General features: G+C 36.0%; 1 protein-coding gene across 4 annotated transcripts in view; it reads left to right on the top strand.

Annotated features, from left to right (window-relative positions):
- CAMSAP2 (calmodulin regulated spectrin associated protein family member 2) overlaps positions 1 to 21,930 on the top strand; it is a 115,733-nt gene that overhangs the window by 80,977 nt on the left and 12,826 nt on the right. Inside the window, exons 5-11 of one of the 4 annotated variants that reach the window (XM_050782250.1) lie at positions 6,297 to 6,329; positions 9,901 to 10,042; positions 10,401 to 10,540; positions 16,459 to 16,552; positions 18,903 to 18,990; positions 21,372 to 21,406; positions 21,704 to 21,773. In XM_050782250.1, the coding sequence (XP_050638207.1) occupies positions 6,297 to 6,329; positions 9,901 to 10,042; positions 10,401 to 10,540; positions 16,459 to 16,552; positions 18,903 to 18,990; positions 21,372 to 21,406; positions 21,704 to 21,773 (602 nt within the window). Of the gene's footprint in view, positions 1 to 6,296; positions 6,330 to 9,900; positions 10,043 to 10,400; positions 10,541 to 16,458; positions 16,553 to 18,902; positions 18,991 to 21,323; positions 21,407 to 21,703; positions 21,774 to 21,930 lie in introns of all 4 variants that reach the window. The other 3 variants (XM_050782231.1, XM_050782259.1, XM_050782241.1) reach the window with 3 other exon arrangements.

The following is a 21,930-nucleotide window of genomic DNA, read 5'->3' as shown; positions in this document are numbered from 1 at the left end:
CTGTTAGATAATGTTCATTTTGATCAGTTGGTTAAGATATTTTCTGGTTTCTTGACTGCAGGGTTACAGTAGTCCTTTTTTATCCTCAGAGGATATGTTCCAAGACCCCCAGTGCGTACCTGAAATCTCGGATAGTACTGAACTCTATCTACACTATGTTTTTTCTTATACAGTAATGGGCAGGTAGCATATACAGCATGGAATGCTGGACAGAGGTATGATTCCCTTCCCACACTGGATGGAATAGGACAGCATGTGGTTTCATCACACTACTCAGAACAACATGCAATTTAAAACTCATGAGTTATTTATTTCTGGAATTTTTCATTCATATTTTCAGACAGTGACTGTGAATAACTGCAGATAGCAAAACTATGGGCAAGGGGGGACAGCTATGTTATGTTTCCTTTTGTAATAGGTAATTTGAGAGGAGTTACTCTACCACAGAAAATAGCCTCTTTCTTGAAAGTTTCCCCTCATCCTAGATTTAGCATTCATTGAATATATCTACCTGAATTAATTTTACTATGATGGTCACAAATTTGTAATTTTCTAACCCCTTCATTTATTCCATATTTATTACTTAGCATTCTATTATAAGCAAGTTTGTCCTCTTCCACCCATCTACCTGTCTGTATAGCATTTCTCTACTATCTGAATGAGCTAATGGATATATAATGGGTTATAATCAGTTTTTGTCCATATGTATTTACTTTTAAAATTATTATGGAATTATTTTAGATTTACAGGAAAGTTTCAAAGATAGTACAGCTTCACCCAGTTTTCTCTAATGTTAACATCTTACATAACTGGAGCCCATTTGTGAACAGTGAGAAAGTAACATTGGTACGTTATTATTGAGTACACTACAGACTTTAAATTATTTAGATTCTACCAGCTTTCCACTGATGTCCTTTTTAAATATTTGTCAGGCGTTTTGTAGTGTTCTTCAATTTGGGTTTGTCTGCTGTTTCTCATGGTTAGGCTGGAGTTACAAGTTTTTTGAGAAGACTACCAGAGAGGTCATGTATCATATCATATATTGTATCATGGGGTACATGATAAGAACATGATTTATCACTGGTGATATTAACTGTGATCCCTTGGTTACGGTAGTGTAGTGTTTGTTAGGTTTCTCCATTATAAATTTACTGGTTTTCCCTTCTTATTTTGGAAGTGCATCCTGCACTCTAAAGGAGGGAAATTAAGCTCACTCCCTGAAAGGGAGAATGCCTGCGTATACTATTGGGGATTCTTCTGTAAGGAAGATTTGTGTCTTCTTCCCCATTTTATTTTTATTTTTATTTATTTATTTATTTTGAGACAGAGTCTCGCTCTTGTCACCCAGGCTGGAGTGCCATAGCGCGATCTCGGCTCATTGCAAACTCCGCCTCCCGAGTTCACACCATTTTCCTGCCTCAGCTTTCCGAGTAGCTGGGACTAAGGTGCCCACCACCTCTCCCAGCTAATTTTTTGTATATTTAGTAGAGACGGGGTTTCACCGTGTTAGCCAGGGTGGTCTCGATCTCCTGACCTCGTGATCCACCCGCGTTGGCCTCCCAAAGTGCTGGGATTACAGGCATGAGCCACTGTGCCCGGCCCATTTATTTTTTATATTCAATCATTTATTTATATCAGTGTGGACTCAGGTATACTTATTAATATTTTATACTTTGGGTTACAATCTAATACTGCATTATTTTGTTGCTCACAATTTTACAGCATCAGCCATTGAGAGCTTTTTGGGGTTGGCTTTGATATCTCTTGGATATGCCCCAAGCCTTTTGTTTTTTGAGCACTTCCTTACTTTCTGGCACTACAGGATGCTCCAGGCCCATCTCGTTCCTTCCTTTACCTAAAATTAGCTATTTCTTTATTTTGATGCTCAAGTGGTCTCAGATTTGGCCAACGGGAGTCCCTTCAGACTGACACCTGTGCTTTTGATACGCCCCCATTCATCTGTCTCTCTCTTTTTTTTTTTCTTTTTTGCCCCTCCTTACTTAATTTCTGACTCAACAAGATGTTTCAGATTCATTTTGTAGTTTACTTGCCATAATCCTGAAATCAGCCATTTCTTCAATAAGTCTTAATTCTTTTTTATGGAAAACAGTATTTAGCAACTGTAAAATCTGGGCACTAAGTGGCTAATTGCTACATGAATATCATTACTTCTAGGCCCTATTTCAGTAGATAGAGTTCAGAAATAAAATTTTAAAAATACACAAACATGAGTTCATATATAAACCTCCAATTCCAATCAAACTCCACAGAGTTCTTCCTGACTTCCCCTATTCCACACGGGACTTCCCCTTCCACAGTGAGAACTCAGGCTCCCAAGAGCATTCATGTATTTTACTTATTTGCTCAATCCTACGATACATATACAGTAGTTTCAGAATTGTTATGCCAATATGAAACATAAACCTACTGGCCGGGCGTGGTGGCTCATGCCTATAATCCCAGCACTTTGGGAGGCTGAGGCAGGTGGATCACTTAAGGTCAGAAGTTTGAGACCAGTCTGGCCAACATGGTGAATCCCATCTCTACCAAAAATACAAAAATTAGCCAGGTCTTTTGGCATGCGTCCATAATCCCAGCTACTTGGGAGGCTGAGGCAGGAGAATTGCTTGAGCCTGGGAGGCAGAGTTTGCAGTGAGCCGAGATCGTGCCAGTGTACTCCAGCCTAGGTAGACAGAGTGAGACTCTGTCTCAAAAAAAATTCTAAAAAACTAAGAAGAGTTTAAGATTTGTTTGCAATTTTTTTTTTAGACTAATAGTATATAGTCAAACTACTGTGTTCTTAAGTGGTTTCCCTCTGCCCCCACCTTCATTGTGGTTATATTATTCCTTTGAAATACATTTATGTTAACTGGTTTCTGTATTCATTCCATTTTACTGATCTTTTTTGACACCATCCTTGTTAACTTTTGTTTTTTGACTATGTAGAACATTGACATCATTCCAAAAATCAGAACTGTATAAATGGTATACTCAGAGAAGTATTACTCCCTCCCCTATCTCTTCTACCCCTTACTTATTCCACATGTACTTCCCACCAGCCCTTCTAAATGGACCAAGCACATATGTGCATGTTTGTTTCTCCTCCTTTCTAACACAAAACGTAACTTATTCTTTTGCAGTTTGCTCTTTTCAGTAACTGCATATCCTGGAAATCATTCAGTACAGTCCCTAGAGATCTTTTCTTTCTTCTTCTTTTTTTTTTTTTTTTTTTTGACGAAGTCTCACTCTGTCACCCAGGCTGGAGTGCAGTGGCACAATCTCGGTTCACTGCAACCTCTGCCTCCCAGGTTCAAGCCATTTTTCTGCCTCAGCCTCTAGAGTAACTGGGACTACAGGTGAGCGCCACCACACTTGGCTAATCTTTGTATTTTTTTTAGTAGAGACGGGGTTTCACCATATTGGCCAGGCTGGTCTCGATCTCCTGACCACGTGATCTACCCGCCTTGGCCTCCCAAAGTGCTGGGATTACAGATGTGAGCTACCATGCCCAGCCTATCATTATTTCTTAAAGCAGCATAGTGCTCCCTTGTGAATATGTGCCATAGTTTCTTCAACTGCATACCTATGTGTAGGCATTTAAGTAGTTTCCAGTGTCTTGCTATTGCAGATTGTGCTGCACAGAATAATGTTATATGTGGCCTTTTGTATTTTGGATATGTATTTTCAAGGTACATTTCCTAGAAGTTGGACTGCTAGATTGAGGGGTAAATGTATACTGTATGTAGCTTTGTTAAATATTGACAAAATCCCCTCCAAAAGAGTTTGTACCATTTTATGTTCCATCAGCGATTCTACACAACTTTTGGATCTACAACAGCTAAGAGATTAAGTCTAATGGTTGGGCATGGTGGCTCACACTTGTAATCCCAGCACTTTGGGAGGCCTAGGTGGGAGGTTCACTTGAGGTCAGGAGTTCAAGACCAGCCTGGCCAACATGGTGAAAACCCGTCTCTACCAAAAAATACAAAAATTAGCCAAGTATGGTGGTGCATGCCTGTTGTCCCAGCTACTTGGGAGGCTGAGGTGGGAGAATCGCTTGAACCTGGGAGGCGGAGGTTGCAGTGAGCTGAGATAGCTCCACTGCCCTCCACCCTGGGTGACAGAGGGAGACTGTCTCTCAAAAAAAAAAAAAGATTAAATCTAACAAGTTAACAAGTCATGCAGTGGCAAGTCACAGCCATGATTAACTCCCTGAAGGACCCCAACTCTTTGAGGTCTCCGATAAAGACCACACCAAACCAAGAACCTCCTGGAATGGCCTGAGAGCACCCAGAAGTAGTTCAGGAATTATCCTACCTTTCCAGAATATTGTAGATACCCAGAGGAAGAGTATTATTTGGAGAGTATTAATGGCAAGTCCTAAAACAACTAGCCAAAATTTAGGGTGAGCCAAGCATGTATTATAAAGACAGTTGAAAGGAATACTTGAAATTAGAACTATTCCAGAAAATCTGAACTGCCTAGGTTGGCCCCTTTGTCAGTGGAAGCTTAATAAAAGTTTTTTCACCTGTTATCCATGGTTTTTAAAAAACCCTTTGTTTCTTCCTTGGTGGTCCTGATAAAAAGGAAAAAGAGAGAGAGAGAAAAAACAAAACAAAACCCTTTGTCCTCATGGTTATTTACATCTTAAAACAGAATTTGATGTTGCAGTTTGCCTAATTCTTCCCTGAAAACCAAAGGATAGTTGCTGATCACTTCAGAAATGGAGTTACTCTTCAGCAAGGAACTGATGCTATGTATTTGAGCTTTTTGAACCATAAGTATGTAAGTGTGCGTAGTATAAATATTTATTTGTTCTTTTAGTGCATTTACTCTTTTTAGTTAAATTTCCTTCACACAGCCAATCTGTGGTTTTCCTTTCTCCCCTAAGAAGATTGCTGTTACCAGTTTAGATCAATGGAGGGGCAAGAGAAAGGCCAGAGCAGTCTGAATTAGTAACAAAGACCAATTATTGCATATTTTACAAGAAATATGGAATAACTGTAACCACTGCAGACTCCTTTGTATACCTGCTGTTATGAATAGTCCACAATAATTTCTTGTTATCACCAGTTTCTATTTAATGGGTTCTTCTAGTCTAGAAAACAAAAAAATCCTTGTCTTTAAAATTTCTGTTACAAATTGGAAACCCTGACACGTTTTCAGTGGCTTCCTGCTCTTTGGTCCTGCTCTTGTACTTTTTGTGGCTATTGTAACTGCAGCTGCCAAAAACATTCAGTTAAATGGGAGATTAAAATACATGCCACAAAATTGTTGAGGCTGTTCTTCGTGGTGCTATTAGAAAAATTTATTGGAAATGTTGCTTATATATAGGAAGCTGGTATGTTTCTGATTCTTCAGGTGACATTTTTTAATTCTTAAAGTTCTTGAAAATACCTTATTTATATTATTTTTCTAAATAATCTTATTTTTCTGTTAATTTATACAGGAAAAGCTTTCTACATAAAAATTTTGAATATGAATTTTAACTCAGATCCTCTTTACTTTAGTTCACTTCAAGAAATATTTATTCAGAACCAGAAGTTTTTTTAACAGATACAAAGATAACACAAATGATTAATTCCTGTTTTCTGAAATTATGGGTTTATTATATTCATTTTTTTTAAAGAAGAAAGATTCTTTGGGACAGCCCTAGATAGTAAATTCAATAACATTTATATTCTCTTTATGTGAGTAGTTACTTGCTTTAGACATTTATAAAAATCTTAACTGGTAACAATTGCCAACTACGTTTTTTTCCATTAATTAAAAGAAACTTTTTATATAGTGAAATAAATGATAATCTTGGTATATTCTACTACATTATTCTTTGCTTTATACTTGTTTTTATTGAAATTATCTTTCTACTTTGCTTTTTGGGGAATATTGCCTTATCAGATACAGTCTACTAATACCTAAGAATTACGATTGCAAACCTAGCTGTAGAATCTTTTTACTTCCCTTTTGTGACATAGATTTATTTTTTAATATGACATATGTTTCCAAAACTCAGAAATAAAATTTTTTGCTGCTAAAGTATACAGCATATTCTAGGTATCCTAAAATGAGTATCTGTATGGGGAGAGGAGAGGGACAGGAGAAGATGGTGGTCTTTATCATTAGGAACCTATCTATTTTTAACTAAAGTATTAATTAACATATGAAATGTTATGAGAACTATAAACTTGGAACTCCACTATCAGAAGCTTTACTATAATTTGTTAATTGAAGATAATTCTGATGAATTTTCCCTTTACCTTTTGCTTTCCCCTTTTTTCCCGCTGCTTCCTCTGAAGTCTCCTTCCAAATGGTTTTGGAAACTGGTTCCAGTAAGTTTGTTCAGCTACTTCAGTTCGCTCTCCAGAATTGTAATTGTAGAATGGTATTGTTTATGTCTTGCTGGTAAAGTCATTTCATGTAATTCTGTTAGTCACTGAATAGAGATTGGATTTTAAGGTATTTGGTGATGTAAAATGGAAAGATAAAAGATATAGCCAAGGTTTAGATCAGAAGTTCTAAAAATAATTTAAAGGGTAAACATCCTATTGCTAATCTTGTCAGCATTCACAGACTATCAGTAAGTAGGTTAAAAAAAAAAACTTATGGGCCAGGTGCGGTGGCTCACGCCTGTAATCCCAACACTTTGGGAGGCCAAGGCGGGCAGATGACGAGGTCAGGAAGTCGAGACCAGCCTGACCAACATGGAAAAACCCCATCTCTACTAAAAATACAAAATTAGCTGGGTGTAGTGGCGCATGCCTGTAATCCCAGGTACTCGGGAGGCTGAGGCAGGAGAATCGCTTGAACCTGGGAGGCAGAGGTTGCAGTGAGCTGAGATCACTCCATTGCACTCCATCCTGGGCAATAAGAGCGAAACTCCATCTCAAAAAAAAAAAAAAAAGTACAATGTAGCTTCTCATTAATTTAAATAATTTAATAAATATTAATTTGAGTTGCACGAATAAATTGCCTGCATTTAAAAATCATCTTTGTGCTTGAGCGTGGTTGCTCACGCTTGTAATCCCAGTACTTTGAGAGGCCAGTGTGGGAGGATTCCTTAAGCCCAGGAGTTCAAGACCATCTTGGACAACATATTGAACCCCCATCTCTAGTTTTAAAAAATTATCTTTTTGACAGAAGTAGTTCCTTTTCAGCTTGAATTATAGATGACACTTCACTTTTTGTGTGATTAAAAAAGCAGAAAGTTTTCTGTGACCTTACCAGTAGTGGACCAAAACCATATTAAATTCTGAATTGACTTAAAGATTGATCTTTCAGATTTAAATATGGGGATGGGTGTGTTAAACCACTTAAGAACTATTTTACACCCTCAAGGATAAAACTCTAATTTAGAAATATACCATAATAGCTGGATGCGGTGCCTCATGTGCATAATCCAACACTTTGAGAGGCCAAGACAGGTGAATCCCTTGAGCGCAGGAGTTTGAGACCAGCCTGGGCAACTTGGCAAAACCCCGTCTCTACAAAAAATACAAAAATGAGGCAGGCATAGTGGTACACACTTGTGGTTTCACCTACTCAAGAGGCTGAGGTGGGAAAATCACCTGAGACCAGGAGATCGAGGCTGCAGTGAGCCATGATTGTGCCACTGCACTCCAGCCTGGCTAATAGAGTGAGACGCTATCTCTTAAAAAAAAAAAAAAAAAAACAGGAAAAGAAATATATCATAATGTTGAATTATAGGGTGTTCTTTCTAAATGCCAAACTTCTACGTTTGCAGAAAGAAAGGGCATGTTTCCATGCAATGAGTTTATAAAGCAAATAGCATTTTCAAGTACAAAAGACTTTTTCATGAATTACAGATGAACCTTCTGAGAGCTGGACATAATCTCAAGATTTAAAGTTGATTTACCTAATATATCTTCTAGAATACAATCTTTAGGAAAATGTTTTAGCATCCCATCCATAATTCTCTGATTGTCTTGTCTAAACCATAGATACTTATTGCTAATGTCATATAAAGCTGTGTGTATGTGTGTGTGTGTGTGTGTGTGTGTGTGTGTGCGCGTGCATGCATACATGTGCCTGTTTGCACACACCTTGTGCCAAAGTGCTACTTTGCAGGAGGGAGTAGAACAAATCACATAATTCAGTTCTTTGTTCCATGACCCTGGGTGCTTGGCTTAGTCCAATTCAGGTCATAGGCTGAAAACAAACTACTAGTCCCAGACCAATTTCGAGGATGTCCAAGAGGCAGACTATTTTGATCCCAGATAACTGAAGAAAAAGCATGTAAGGATCTGGAACAGTACTAATTGTGAGAACGGTAGCTTAAGCCTAGAAGATACCACTGTGCTGGTTGATTTCTTTTTTCTTTCTTCCTTCTTCTTCCCTCCCCATGGTTGATTTTAAACAGTCTCTTAGCTGCAAAGTGAGGAATTTTTCTAAGGATTATGTTAAATTAATAATCAATTAAAGAATCTATAGAGTACTGCAAATAATTTTTTTCTGAATATGGTTACCCCCTGAATTAGGGATGTATTCTTAAATACAGTTTATTATGCACTAATTAATAAGAACCTTCAGAAATCTTCAAGAGGAAAATATGTTCCATGAATTTTGTCCTTGGGTAGCCAGTGAGAGAAATCCAGGAATAAGTATCTCCTTCATTAATACTGATGCTTTTCTGAGAGATAGCATTGAAAAGAAATCTAACTTCACTACCAAATGTTAGGTATTCTCTTTCAATAAATTTTTGTTTTTCTATTTTTATTCTCATGAAAGTATTTTATCTCATAATTATATTTTAATTCTAAAATATAAAGATGACCAATTTGGATGGAATTAGAAGAAAAAATAGTTTTGATAACCTTAAAAAAATACCAGTAACTTATGTTATATATTTTGCTAGTAAAATACTTTAGTGTGTACATTCACTAAATCTTTAGCATTATTTTACTTGGCTTTAGAAGAGTTAACAACTAATAATAGCTAACCTTTATTGATTGCTTACTATGTGCCCAGCAGGATGCATAGCACTTTGTGTCCATCATCTTACTTAATCTTCCAGTGGTTCTATGAAGTGGGTACTATTATTACCCGTTTACAAATGGGAAAATGAGAAATGAGAGTTTAAGTAACTTGTCCAAGATCACAAAACTAGTAAGTGGCAGAACCAGGATCTGAACCAGGATCTGAATTCATTCTCTTAAGACTACTTTTACAGCATGTCTCATTTTTTAGAGAACTATTTTTAAAAATTCTATCTAGCCACACCAAATAATCTTTAGAAAACGAAGGTTTCCTCTCTTTTTCTGAGGGGGAGCAAGAACCCGTATACTTGCTCAATTATTAATGAAACCTAAGTTGGGAGGATGTTTTTTCACTTTCAAAGTTGTTAGCTATTTGTGTTTCCTCAACATTCAAATAATAACCCAGAATGTCTTGGTGATACTATTCCAGTTCCTCAAATTTCTTTTAAGAATAGTATATTCTTATACCTTCCCCCTCATTTTGATAACTCTTTCTGCTTGAATAGTATTCTTGCTCTTCCCGTATAAGAATTTTCCGTCTAAATTAAGTCTGAATTAAAGTGGATTAATTTTATTATCTTCAAAAGAACAGAATTATTTGGATACAAAGTGTTCAAAATCTGTTTTGTGATGCTTTTATATTTAAATATTTAAGCTAAATGTCACATAGTATAAATTAGCAGTATATTATATTAAGTATTGAGCTTCAAAACTATAGCTGTTGTTGCTGTGTATTTAACTGTGGTGATACCTACCGTTATTTAGAAAAAAAAGGAATATTGGTGAGTGGTCTCATTTCTCATGATTTATTTTATTACTGATACATTAGAATTTACGGTACTCATTTTTTTCGTGTGTGTTGCTTGGTACTTACTTATTTTCATGGTTTTTTTTTTTTATATTTTAGGCTCGTTATAGGAAAGAGCAAACATTACTTAAGCAACTGCCTTGCATTCCATTGGTAGAAAATTTGTTGAAGGATGGGACAGATGGCTGTGCATTAGCTGCCCTTATTCATTTTTACTGTCCCGATGTTGTCAGATTAGAGGGTAAGTGTTCCAGTGTAATATTTCTGAACTGTAGACAGATGATAACCAATATTTAAGACAATATTATTTTGTACTGCAGCCTACGTGACAGGGTGGGATCTTGTCTCAAAAGAAAAGACAATATTATTTAATAAGTAATGAAGATTTTTTTAAAAAAAAGAACACATATATAATTCTGAGGGAGATAGTTCAAAAAAATAGTGCTTGGTTTCTAAGTCTTAATGTATAATGACTTCGATATTTATAAATGTATGTTTGTTAACCAGAATTGTGTATTTGTACTGATTACAAGATGGATATGAAATATTTATTATCAAATTAATCCAAAGTCACCACCTTGCTCTTTTCTTATTTGAAGATATTTGTTTGAAAGAAACTATGTCTTTGGCTGATAGCCTGTATAATCTGCAGCTGATTCAAGAATTTTGCCAAGAATACTTGAACCAGTGTTGCCATTTCACTCTGGAAGATATGCTCTATGCTGCTTCATCCATAAAGGTAAATTAAATTATTCTTTTTTCCCCTTTGCTTTGTTAAAATATGTATTTTTAAAAAACAAACAAATAAACAAAAAAGCTGGGCACAGTGACTCATGCCTGTAATCCCAGTACTTTGGGAGGATTGCTTAAGCCCGGGAGGTTGAGGCTGCAGCGAGTGATGATCGTGCCATTGCACTCCAGCCTGGGCAACAGAGCAAGACCCTGTCTCAAAAAATAAATAAAATTTTAAAAATAAAGAACCATAGAACAAGATATATAAATGACCTAGCAACTTTAAGCTTATAGATTAACTATATCAGTCAAAAGAGCTTTTGAAAAACGTTTTTGATTTTTTTCTCCTTATTTCATTTTTTAATATACTATTAACTACAAGTTTCTTTTATAGTGCAAAGCCAAACTTAAAGTCATGTACAGAATTGGCCAGGTGTAGTGACTTGTGCCTATAATCCCAGCTCTTTGGGAGGAAGGGGTAGGCAGATAGCTTGAGCTCAGGAGTTTAAGACCAGACTGGGCAACATGGTGAAACCCCATCCCTACAATAAATACAAAAATTAGCTGGGTGTCGTGGCATGTGCCTGTGTTCCCAGCTACTCGGGAGGCTGAGGTGGGAGAATTTTGAGTCTGGAAGGCGGAGGTTGCAGTGAGCTGAGATCACGCCACTGCACACTAGCCTGGGCAACAGAGCCAGGCCTTGTCTCAAAAAAAGAAAAAAAAAAAAGTCATTTACAAAATCGATCTGTTGTCTTAATGTTTGCAAAATAGAGAATAAGCCATTAAATGTTTCTTACAATAACAGTGCTTACAAATAGTAAGATATCTTTATAAATAATGCTTACTTTTTCTTAAGGAATTTGTAACTTTTAATTTTTGAATTAAACAAAAAATTAATTGAAAAGTAACATTATGTACTATTTAACTACCATTATGCATAAATATATGATATGTATAGTTAAATGATATGGTATCCTTGTGTATTTTTATGTGTACAATGAATCATTGAGCATTAAATTGAAATTTAGTTTGTTTATTCTCACTAGATTAAATATAATTATTCTGTAGTTATCAGACTATTTGTCACCTTTATTGTCCTTTGACTGTTGGCTAATGTATGCTGTCAGATTGTGTTAAAAGAATAAAATTTCACATGGGTAGTATTATTTTCTTAATTTTAAGTTGAATATATTTTATTTACATTGATGTTAAATGTTAAAAATAATAATCATGGCCGAGCGGGGGAGGCTGAGGTGGGCAGATCACTGAGGCCAGGAGTTCAAGACCAACCTGGCCAACATGGTGAAACCTCACCTCTACTAAAAATACAAACATCAGCCAGGCGTAGTGGCATGCGCCTGTAATCGCAGCTACTTGGGAGGCTGAGGCAGGAGAATCATTTGAACCTGGGAGGCAGAGGTTGCAGTGAGCTGAGATGGCACCACTGCATTCCAGCCTGGGTGACAGAATAAGACTATGTCTCAAAAAAAGAAAATCATCATCATGAAGAGATTTTTGAAAATCATTCCATTCCATTCCCAATTTTGAAAATTAAGTTGTGTTATGAATACTATTATTTTTAATACTTCAAGAATTATTTCTTATCCTCCAGATATTATTTTAGTAATGTTAGTGTTGTATTTTATGTGAGTTAATAATATAAAGTCAATTAAGAAATCAGAAATGTTTTCTAATTGAGTCATATTAATTTATGAAACACTGAACTACAATATAAAAACTTTAGGCCAGGTGCGGTGGCTCTTGCCTATAATCCCAGCACTTTGGGAGGACAAGGCAGGAGTATCACTTCAGTCCAGGAGTTTGAGACCAGCCTGGGCAACATAGTGAAACCTTTGTCTTTACAGAAAATAAAGTTAGCCAGGCGTGATGGCACACACTGTAGTACCAGCTACTCAGGAGGTTGATGTTGGAGGACTGCTTGAACCTAGGAGGCTGAGACTGCAGTGAGCCCTGATTGCATGACTACACTCCAAACTTAGTGACAAACCAAGACCCTGTCTTAAACTTAGAAAGACGTAATATTCATGAGCTTTAATCACTGGGAAAATTATTTCTTACTGTACTGACACCTTGTGGCCAAACAGTACAATTATGTTATTAGGATGGCTGTCTTACCAAAGTCCTTAAAATATTAACTTATTTTCTGTCAACAGATAATTTATTGAGCACTTAAGCAGTATTTTTTCAAAATATAGTCCGCTTTCAGTTAACTGCACTAGTAAAATGTAACCTAGCACCAGTACTTAAAAACCAATTTTATACTTTGGCTTTAGAAAGCATACCATAAAGATAAGTGTAAAGAAAAAATATAAATCACAGTAATCTTATTACCCAGAAATACTCTGTCAGTGTTTTGATGTTTTACTGACTGGTGTTTTTTTTAATGCGTAGATTCATTCATTTGTACATTCATTTAATAAATATTTACTGAGCATCTATCATGTGCCAGACACTGTTTTAAACACTGAAGATATAATCATGAGCATAAGTTTTGTCTTTTTAGACCTTATAATCTGGAGGGTAAGATGAGGAACCCTGGAGAATATAGTAATAGATAAATGTGGAAAGAGAAAAAGGGACTCTACCAAGTATCCTCTTGTAAGCCATAGTAAGATTCCCTTTACCTCAAGAGCAATGGAAAGAGAGTTGCATTTTGAAAAGTTTGTTTTCTTAGCAAGCCAAAGAAAAAGCTATTGTGTTCCAAACAAGGCAAAAACATTTGAATCAGAGCAGTTATGATGGAGAGAAGTCGATGAATTCCAGAAATATTTAGGATGCAAAATCTGCATGCTTTGGTTGATGAATTGGACATGGGAGAAGGAAGAATGTGTCAAGGATGACTCCTAGGTTTCTGGTTTGCACACAGGGATAGTGGTGCCATTCATTGAGATAGGGCTGCAGTAAGATCACATTTGTTGGGAAGGTCATTATTTCAATTTTGGACATAGGCCTTTGAGATATCCAAAAGAAAATGCTCCGTAGGCCACTGCATATATAAGTGCAGTCAGTACATTTGAGAATCATTTAGTAGCTGGTGGACATAGGCATGGCAGTATTTCAAAGAGGGGTGAGATCAGGAATATCAAATGCAGCTGAGAGGTCAGGTAAGATGGGAAATCTGTTTGATTTCGCAACATATGTACATCATTGGTGACTCAAGCAGTTGCTGTTAGGGGAATGATGTGATTCAGTGCCAAGACTGAAGTAGATTAGAGAGTAAAAGTGATGAAATGGAGAGTGTCAGTAGAGGCCTGCTCCTAAAAGAAGTTTGTGAAGAGGTAAAAAGATGGGAGGGAGGAGAAACTAGAGAATAGTTATTGAGTGAAGGTTTTATTTCCTTTATTTTGGTGGGAGGGATTGGAGCATGTTTAAAAGCCAAATAGGAAGGATTCTGTTGAGAGGAGAAGGGTAAATATGTAGGAGAGAAAAGTAAGGTTAAGAATATAATGGCATTCACAGCAATTTGGATGGAATTGGAGACCATTATTCTAAGTGAAGTAACTCAGGAATGGAAAACCAAACATCATATATTCTCACTCATAAGTGGGAACTAAACTATAAGGATGCAAAGGCATAAGAATGATACAATGGACTTTGGGGACTCAGGGAAAAAAGCGGGAGGGAGGTGAAGGATAAAAGACTACACATTGGGTACAGTGTACACTGCTTGGGTGATGGGTGCACCAGAATCTCAGAAATCACCTAAAGAACTTATTCGTATTACCAAACACCTATTGAAATAAGAAATACATTTTTTAAAACTGTAAAGTTTCTGAGAAGTGAAGCAGAGATGAGATCCACTGCATAGCTTTTATGGATTATAAGCATTCTTATTACTTTTTTTAGTCACAAATTTTAATGGCTGCTTCAATTAGTATATATCTGTATATCAACATTCTAAAATTCTGAGAATTTATAGTAAAAGCAAACACTAAAGGTAAAGTAGAAACCTACCAAATGCTCTTCACCACTGTGCATTATCTTCCGTAACAATCCAGACTCTTACACTCAGCCACCTACAAGAAGGTCCACTTAAATGTCCAGTGAACATCTCAATGACTCTAGATTCCTTTCATTACCTGTTTCTCCCAGTCCTCTCCATCTCACTATTACTTGCTCAAGACAAAAACCTAAGAGTCATCACTCTTGATTCTTCTTTTCATCACTTTATTTTTTTAGAGACAGGGTCTCACTCTGTCACCTAGGCTGGAGTGCAGTGGCATAATCAGCCAAATCCTGGGCTCAAGCTGTATTCCTGCTCCAGCCTCCCAAGGAGCTAGGATGACAGGACTGTGCCACCATGCGTGGCTAATTTTTAAAATTTTTATAGAGACAAGCTGTGTTGCCCAGGCTGGTCTCAACCTCCCGGCCTCAAGCAGTCCCTCCTCAGCCTCCCCAAGCACTGGGATTACAGGCATGAGCCACTGTGCCCAGCCTCTTTTCTTCACTTTCTACATACACAATAGCCTTCCAGAACTATCAGATGAGAGATGATATTTGAAAGTCACCAACTTAAATATGAGAAACAAAACCAAGAGAATGCATGAGTTCTAATGGAGAGCATATAGAGTTTAAGGATTATTCATAATTAGCAAGTAGGAAGAAGGCAAGACGTTAGAAAATAACCATATCCAGGATAATCTTAAAAACTTTAATATGAAATAAGACCTTACTTATTAAATATTAATAAATTTGATAGTAACTATTTTATTAAATGCCAAATACCCAAAATTTAGAAAACATTATTTTAAAAAGTTATGAAAACAGATTTTATACAGTTTTTAAAAATTCAGCGAATGCCTAAAATTGAAATAATTATTCATGCTTATAGCTTTTATTATAAACGCATTTTAAAATATAAACTTGTAGTAGAAATGTGCTTTTGAGGACCCTTAATCCTTCTCTTAATTTTAAGCCATTTAAAAAATTATTTACATTTTAAAATAGTAATAATAAAAGGTAATGTTGTTGACTTACTAATAACTTTTCGAAGTTAGGTAGATACATTAATTGTATAAATAATGTTTTGTACATTTCAAAATTATTTAAAAATTAGCTATAAAATTTTAGTTCTGGTGTTATTTAGCACTGGTATTACTGTTGAGTTTAGCATTACAGAACACATACATATAACTTATTATTTTTTTTTTTTTTGAGACGGAGTCTTGCCCTGTCGCCCAGGCTGGAGTGTAATGGCATGATCTTGGCTCACTGCAACCTCTGCCTCTTGAGTTCAAGCTATTCTCCTGCCTCAGCCTCCCAAGTAGCTAGGATTACAGGCACGCGCCACCACACCCGGCTAATTTTTTGTATCTTTAGTAGAGACGGGGTTTCACCTTGTTGGCCAGGCTGGTCTCAAACTCTTGACTTCGTGATCCACCCATCTTGGCTTCCCAAAGTGCTGGGGTTACAGGTGTGAGTCACCATGTCTGGCCACATAATAATATTTTTTTTTAACACTACATCCAATTACTTTTTGGAGAAATTTATAGGGATCTGAGTAGAACTTAGTTATTTTTTGTGATAACCCCTCTTTAGAGTGTCTTTAGAGGATAACCCCTCTTTAGAGTGTCAGGTGATTGAATAACTTTTTAAGTTGTATTTACTTTGGAGTGAAAGTGCCTTATATATTATCTCAGTGTTCTACACAGTTAGAGGTATTCATGCCTGCTAGATCCAATTGGGCCACCATTTTAGAATTATAGAGTAAATCATCAGCAAGAGGTTTTGAATAGTAGTTACAATTTTTACCCACAAGAGTTAATATTCCATCCCATGTTTAATAGCCTGTAGTGAATATACTCCAGTGATGAATGAATGAGATTTAAACCTATATTTTAAAACAAATTCTATTTATCATTAAGTTTTACCTAATGTAGGCTTTCTGTTAAATTTCCTATATAGAGTAATTATTTGGTGTTCATGGCGGAACTGTTCTGGTGGTTTGAAGTGGTGAAGCCGTCTTTTGTACAGCCTCGTGTTATTCGTCCACAAGGAGGTAATCAATCTTTTTAATTTTTAATGTTCCTATAAACAGAAAAAAATGGAATGTTGATATAACCTCACCTGGCTACGTTTTTAGAAAGCAGCCTATTAATTTTTTTTAGATTTCAGCTATTACCCTTGATAGATTCTCCTAACCTCTTAAAATGGTTAGAGGAGAAGAAAAAGAAAATGGAGGGAATGGCTTTGAATTTGAAGTCTTACGATGTGGAACTTTTAGCTGTAACTGTCCATTTCTTTTCTTTGCATCTTTTATCCCTATCCCAGCTTTTATTCCCTTTTACATTCTTAGTTTTTAACATCGTGTTACCCAGAATCCCCACAAATTACTGTTTGGCCTTAACCTGCAACTTGAATTTGCCATTAAACCATAAAAAGGTTTGTATGGATTTTTAAACCTAGTGGATTTTGTGACTATTATAGTATTATGAACTATTGATTATATATAATAAGAATAAAACTAGTAAGAAATAAAGGGGTTACTGTAAAGACCCCTAGATATAAGGAACAAAAAATCTTCCTAAATTTTCTGTAAAGTGAAATTTCACATAGCAAAACCAATTTTCTCTTGGCTCCCATTATAGAACTAGAGGTTTATTTCTAGGCTGGGTGCAGTGGCTCATGCCTGTAATTCTAGCACTTTGGGAGGCCGAGGTGGGTGGATTACCTGAGGTCAGGAATTCGAAACCAGGTTGGCCAACATGGTGAAACCTGGTCTCTACTAAAAATACAAAAATTAGCCGGGCATATTGGTGCATGCCTGTAATCCCAGCTACTTGGGAGGCTGAGACAGTAGAATTACTTGAACCCAGGAGGCAGAGGTTGCAGTGAGCAGAGAGCGTGCCACTGCACTCCAGCCTGGGTGACAGAGACGAGACACCGTCTCAAAAAAAAACACAAAAAACCCAGAGGTTGATTTCTATAGGGGAAAAAATGATCTTAAATTATAAGCTTAGCCCACTAAATAACTTTCTTCCAGCATAACTTATGGAAACATTTCTGTCTGCTACCAATAGCTGTCCCACCCAACACAAAATATGATTATTGTGCATCCCAACAACTTAGCAACTTTCCTTGGCTCCAAAGTTTGTTATTTTGTAACTGCTACCGCTACTTCCACCTCCACCCAGCCTCCCAAAAATAAAAGAAGAGAAAGTGATCGGGAAGGAGGAAAAACATGTAACCAAAGGGGAGGCATAGTCTAGTGAGTACAGTGAGGTTACTTCAGGCAGCCCACCTCATCTCAGGCAAAAATCTGTGAAATAAGCAATAATTCTAGTATTGCTAAGCTTCTTAACGGCAGATTCTGAATTATTGTGTCATTATATAACATTATATAACTTTTTTACATGCCTGTAAAGAAATTGAGATGCTCCCCTAAAGCCATTGAATGAAGTCAGATATTCTTAGTAATTTTCATAACCAATATTTGTATAATTTTTTAAAATTATTAACAGAGTTTTCACTACATTGCTTTCTGTGATTTCACCTGTGAAACCCACTGTTCAAAATACCAATAGCTGTTGCATCAGCTCTCAAAGTCAAAAAGTAAATTGAGTCTTCCTCCAGAGTTACTTACAAAAATAAAAGTATACCAGCAGGTTTAATTGTTTTCTAAAGAAATTCTGTTTTTCTCTAATTGACCAAAATACCAGCTATTTCATAAAGAAGCAGAGCTGACCATGTGTGCCTGAAGTTCTATGAAAGCTTTCACAAAATTAAACACTCAAACTTATTTTTGTTTTAAATACATATATTTATTTTATGTTAGGCTTTTTCCCCCTCATTATCCTTAATCAGGTGAATTTTTTAATTTAAGAAATTTTTGGCCGGGCATGGTGGCTCACACCCGTAATCCCAGCACTTTGGGAGGCCAAAGCGGGCAGATCACAAGGTCAGGAGTTCAAGACCAGCCTGGCCAATATGGTGAAACCCCGTCTCTACTGAAAATACAAAAATTAGCCAGGTGTGGTGGCAGGTGCCTGTAGTCCCAGTTACCCGGGAGGCTGAGGCAAGAGAATCACTTGAACCCAAGAGGTGGAGGTTGCAGTGAGCTGAGATGACACCATTGCACTCCAGCCTGTGCGATAGAGTGAGACTCCGTCTAAAAAAAAAAAGAAAGAATTTTTTCTTAAATTTTTTGAACTTAAGTCTGAATACTTCAAAAAGAGCTTAAAGAAACTTGACCCTTTGAAAATTATTTAAGAAGAAAACTTTATGCTATGATTTCTCAATACGTAGAAAGGGAAATAGAAGTTAAATTTTATTATAAATTTATTTATGGTCCAGAATTTTTCATAGAAATATGCTAATTTGAGGGTCTTTTTAAAAATCTTTTATTCCAGCTGAACCTGTAAAAGATATGCCTTCAATTCCTGTCTTGAATGCTGCCAAAAGAAATGTCTTAGATAGTAGTTCTGACTTCCCTTCAAGGTAAACTCCACAATGACTTTATTTTCACCATTTCTGTTCTATTTACTAATTAAATCAAATAATATTATATTAAATAAGGTTTTTAAGAATTTCAGTTGGATTTTGAACTGTTATAATTAGCTTACCCTATTAAACCCTGTTTTAACTTAAATGTAAATTGAAATATACACTGAAATGAATGTTTATATGTACCATACTGAAAAGATGGGAGAATATATTCTAAATTCCCAATAACCAACCTAAAACTAAACTTTTGATGTGTAACTTGTTCATAATTGAGAACTGTAATAGGTAACTCTTAGGCCTCGGAGGGAAATTTTGAAATTCTATTAGGATTTCTACATATTTTATTTTAAAAATCTTTGAAGGTTTTTTCTGCTGTTTTTTTTTCTGGTTAGGATAGCTATTGAGAGATCACAGTGTTACCCACACAACGGGTGGGTTTGGTCTCTTGGCAGATGACAGTCCAAAGCCACAACCAAGGAGGATTTAACAAGACAAGAGGATTTTATTACTTGCAGCAAGTAAGGAGGACACCGGGAATAATTCCCCAAAGCAGTGCCTCCTCGAACAAAGGTGAAAATAGGGCTTTTAGATAGGCTGGTTAGCTGAATCATTGTGTGTAGAGGTGGAGTAAAGGCAGTAAAGGCGCAGTCATCAGTCATGCTTCTGCATACTGGCATGTATAGAAAATGCGGAATAAGCTCCTCCTTGGATGGGGTTTTTGGTGTGGTAATAGTAATACATCCCCGACTCAGGCATCTCTGCATCCACCCAGTTTGTGTAGTTTTTGTTTTGTAATGTGGGGTTGGGCTGCTTCCTGGAACTTTCTGAAACAATAAAAACCTCAAGGTGCAACAGTTACAAGCAGGTACCTTTTCACAGTGTGTACCTGAAAACCCAAGGACCCTGGGTTACAACAATAGAATATTTATTACAATATTGAATCTTTAATGCTTTAGTACATAATATTAGGAACTAAATTGAAAGCAAAGTGAAAATGTCCTATCATATTAATACCTAGGTAATCCTGACTTCTCACCCAGGTATGTGATAGGAACATTAGTTTGTTTAAAAATGCATTTCAACAGCTCCTATAAGCAGCTTTTTATTTGTATTTATTAGAACCTACAATATATATTGACTTTGGACTCCCTAATCTATCTGATTTTTTAAGTTAAAACTAATGTCTTTTGTGGGTTTTTGGAAATTCAGACACATTCAAAATACATTTTAAAAATTATGAGTAAAACATTCAAAGTAATTTCTGTATGAATTCTTGGCTTAACACAAAAATATGAAATTTAGCAGGCATGGTCGGTCAATAGTGACATTTCCTTCCTTGAAGATTTAGAAAACACTCAGTGTTGTAGGTCATCACTCTTGCTCTATTAAATCTTGAAATTCCACTTTTAAAGTGGAAAGTAAAGCTTTCCACTCAAAGATTAGATTATTCCATAATTATTCTAGGAACCTAAATGGACAGTCTCCCACATTTCTGAAAAATGTTTTTAATTCATGTCCTCTGGAAGACTCATCTCTTTTCTGTCTCTCAGACATCTCAGCAGCTCATTTTTCCTATTTTTTCCAGCAGAAACTCTTTTTATAATGCAGATGGATGTCTACATTCTTTTCCTTGAAAAGTTATTGTGTAGCCATTATTCTAGGCTATTCTGGGTTCCTACTCATCCTCTTGATTTCTGTAAGTCTCCATATGGTCCATTGTAGTTCTCCAACACTGTGGAACTTTTGAAAAAGAATTGAAGTATTTTTGCCCTTCCTGGGAATAATGTAGCCACATCTACAAATGTTAGTGCACCTAAAGAATGATTTTATGAGAAAGAAAAAAACGAAGAAGACAGACAAAGCAAAAGATGTTTCCAGCAGCTGCTCCACACACTTGGCTGTTAGAGATATACAAACATAGGTCCCTGAGCAGAGAGGCTGTCACGGTCTTTTACTAGGGTATATTTTATCTATAGTTTTTAGAGATTTAAATTTGACCAAAATATTTCAAATTGGTGAGTTTCATTTTACTTTTTTATATATCGGTTTTTATGTTTATAAAAATGAAAGTAATTCATATCTCACAAGGACATTGAGATGTATATGAAAGTACTTTAAGTTGTTTGGCTAAAAGACATAAAATATATACAGATATGTACTGTAATCACAACCATTGTTTGGTTTAAACAATATATTATGTTTCTATATCTTTAAAATTTAGGATGTAGAATCAGAGGTGGTAGTGTTGTTTCTAACTTAAGACATTCTACCTAAAATTTATATTAAACAACTAAAATATAACATTTTAAATTTATTTTCCATTGCAGTGGGGAAGGAGCTACATTTACACAGTCTCATCATCATTTGCCTTCTAGGTATTCACGTCCCCAAGCTCATTCTTCAGCCTCAGGTAATATATTTGAAAAAGCCTAGGAAAATACTTTTTTAAGTAGGTTACCTGGGAAATGATTTGAGAGTAAATATAAACAAACAAATATCCAGGGTTTTTTTCCCCCCCCATAACACTAAAAGCATGATCAGTTTCACTGTGCTTACTTTTCTTGATAAAATGATCTCTAATTCTCCTTATGTACCTACTTAATTTGTATTGCTATTAATGAATCCTCAAATACGTGAAATCTCTTAAATTGCTATAAGTTAATTTTTTTACGTGATTTCAATGACTTTTTCTTTTTTGCATTTGAAGGAGGAATTAGAAGGTCTTCATCTATGTCTTATGTTGATGGCTTCATAGGGACATGGCCCAAAGAGAAAAGGTAAACAAAGATAATTACTTTTAGTGTATTCAGATTATTAAGAAATGCAAATTGCATCTGTGTCTTTTATTGATAACCAAATTGCTAAAACTTTTAATTAGTTCCTAAATTTGAAAAAGGCAGTATAGGCAGATGAGAGAGGGGTAAAAGAGGCTAA

This window comes from Macaca thibetana, chromosome 1, assembly GCF_024542745.1.
Source record: "Macaca thibetana thibetana isolate TM-01 chromosome 1, ASM2454274v1, whole genome shotgun sequence".
NCBI lineage: Eukaryota > Metazoa > Chordata > Mammalia > Primates > Cercopithecidae > Macaca > Macaca thibetana.
Note: the sequence above shows the minus strand (reverse complement) of the source record. Positions and strands in the feature narration are given on the sequence as shown.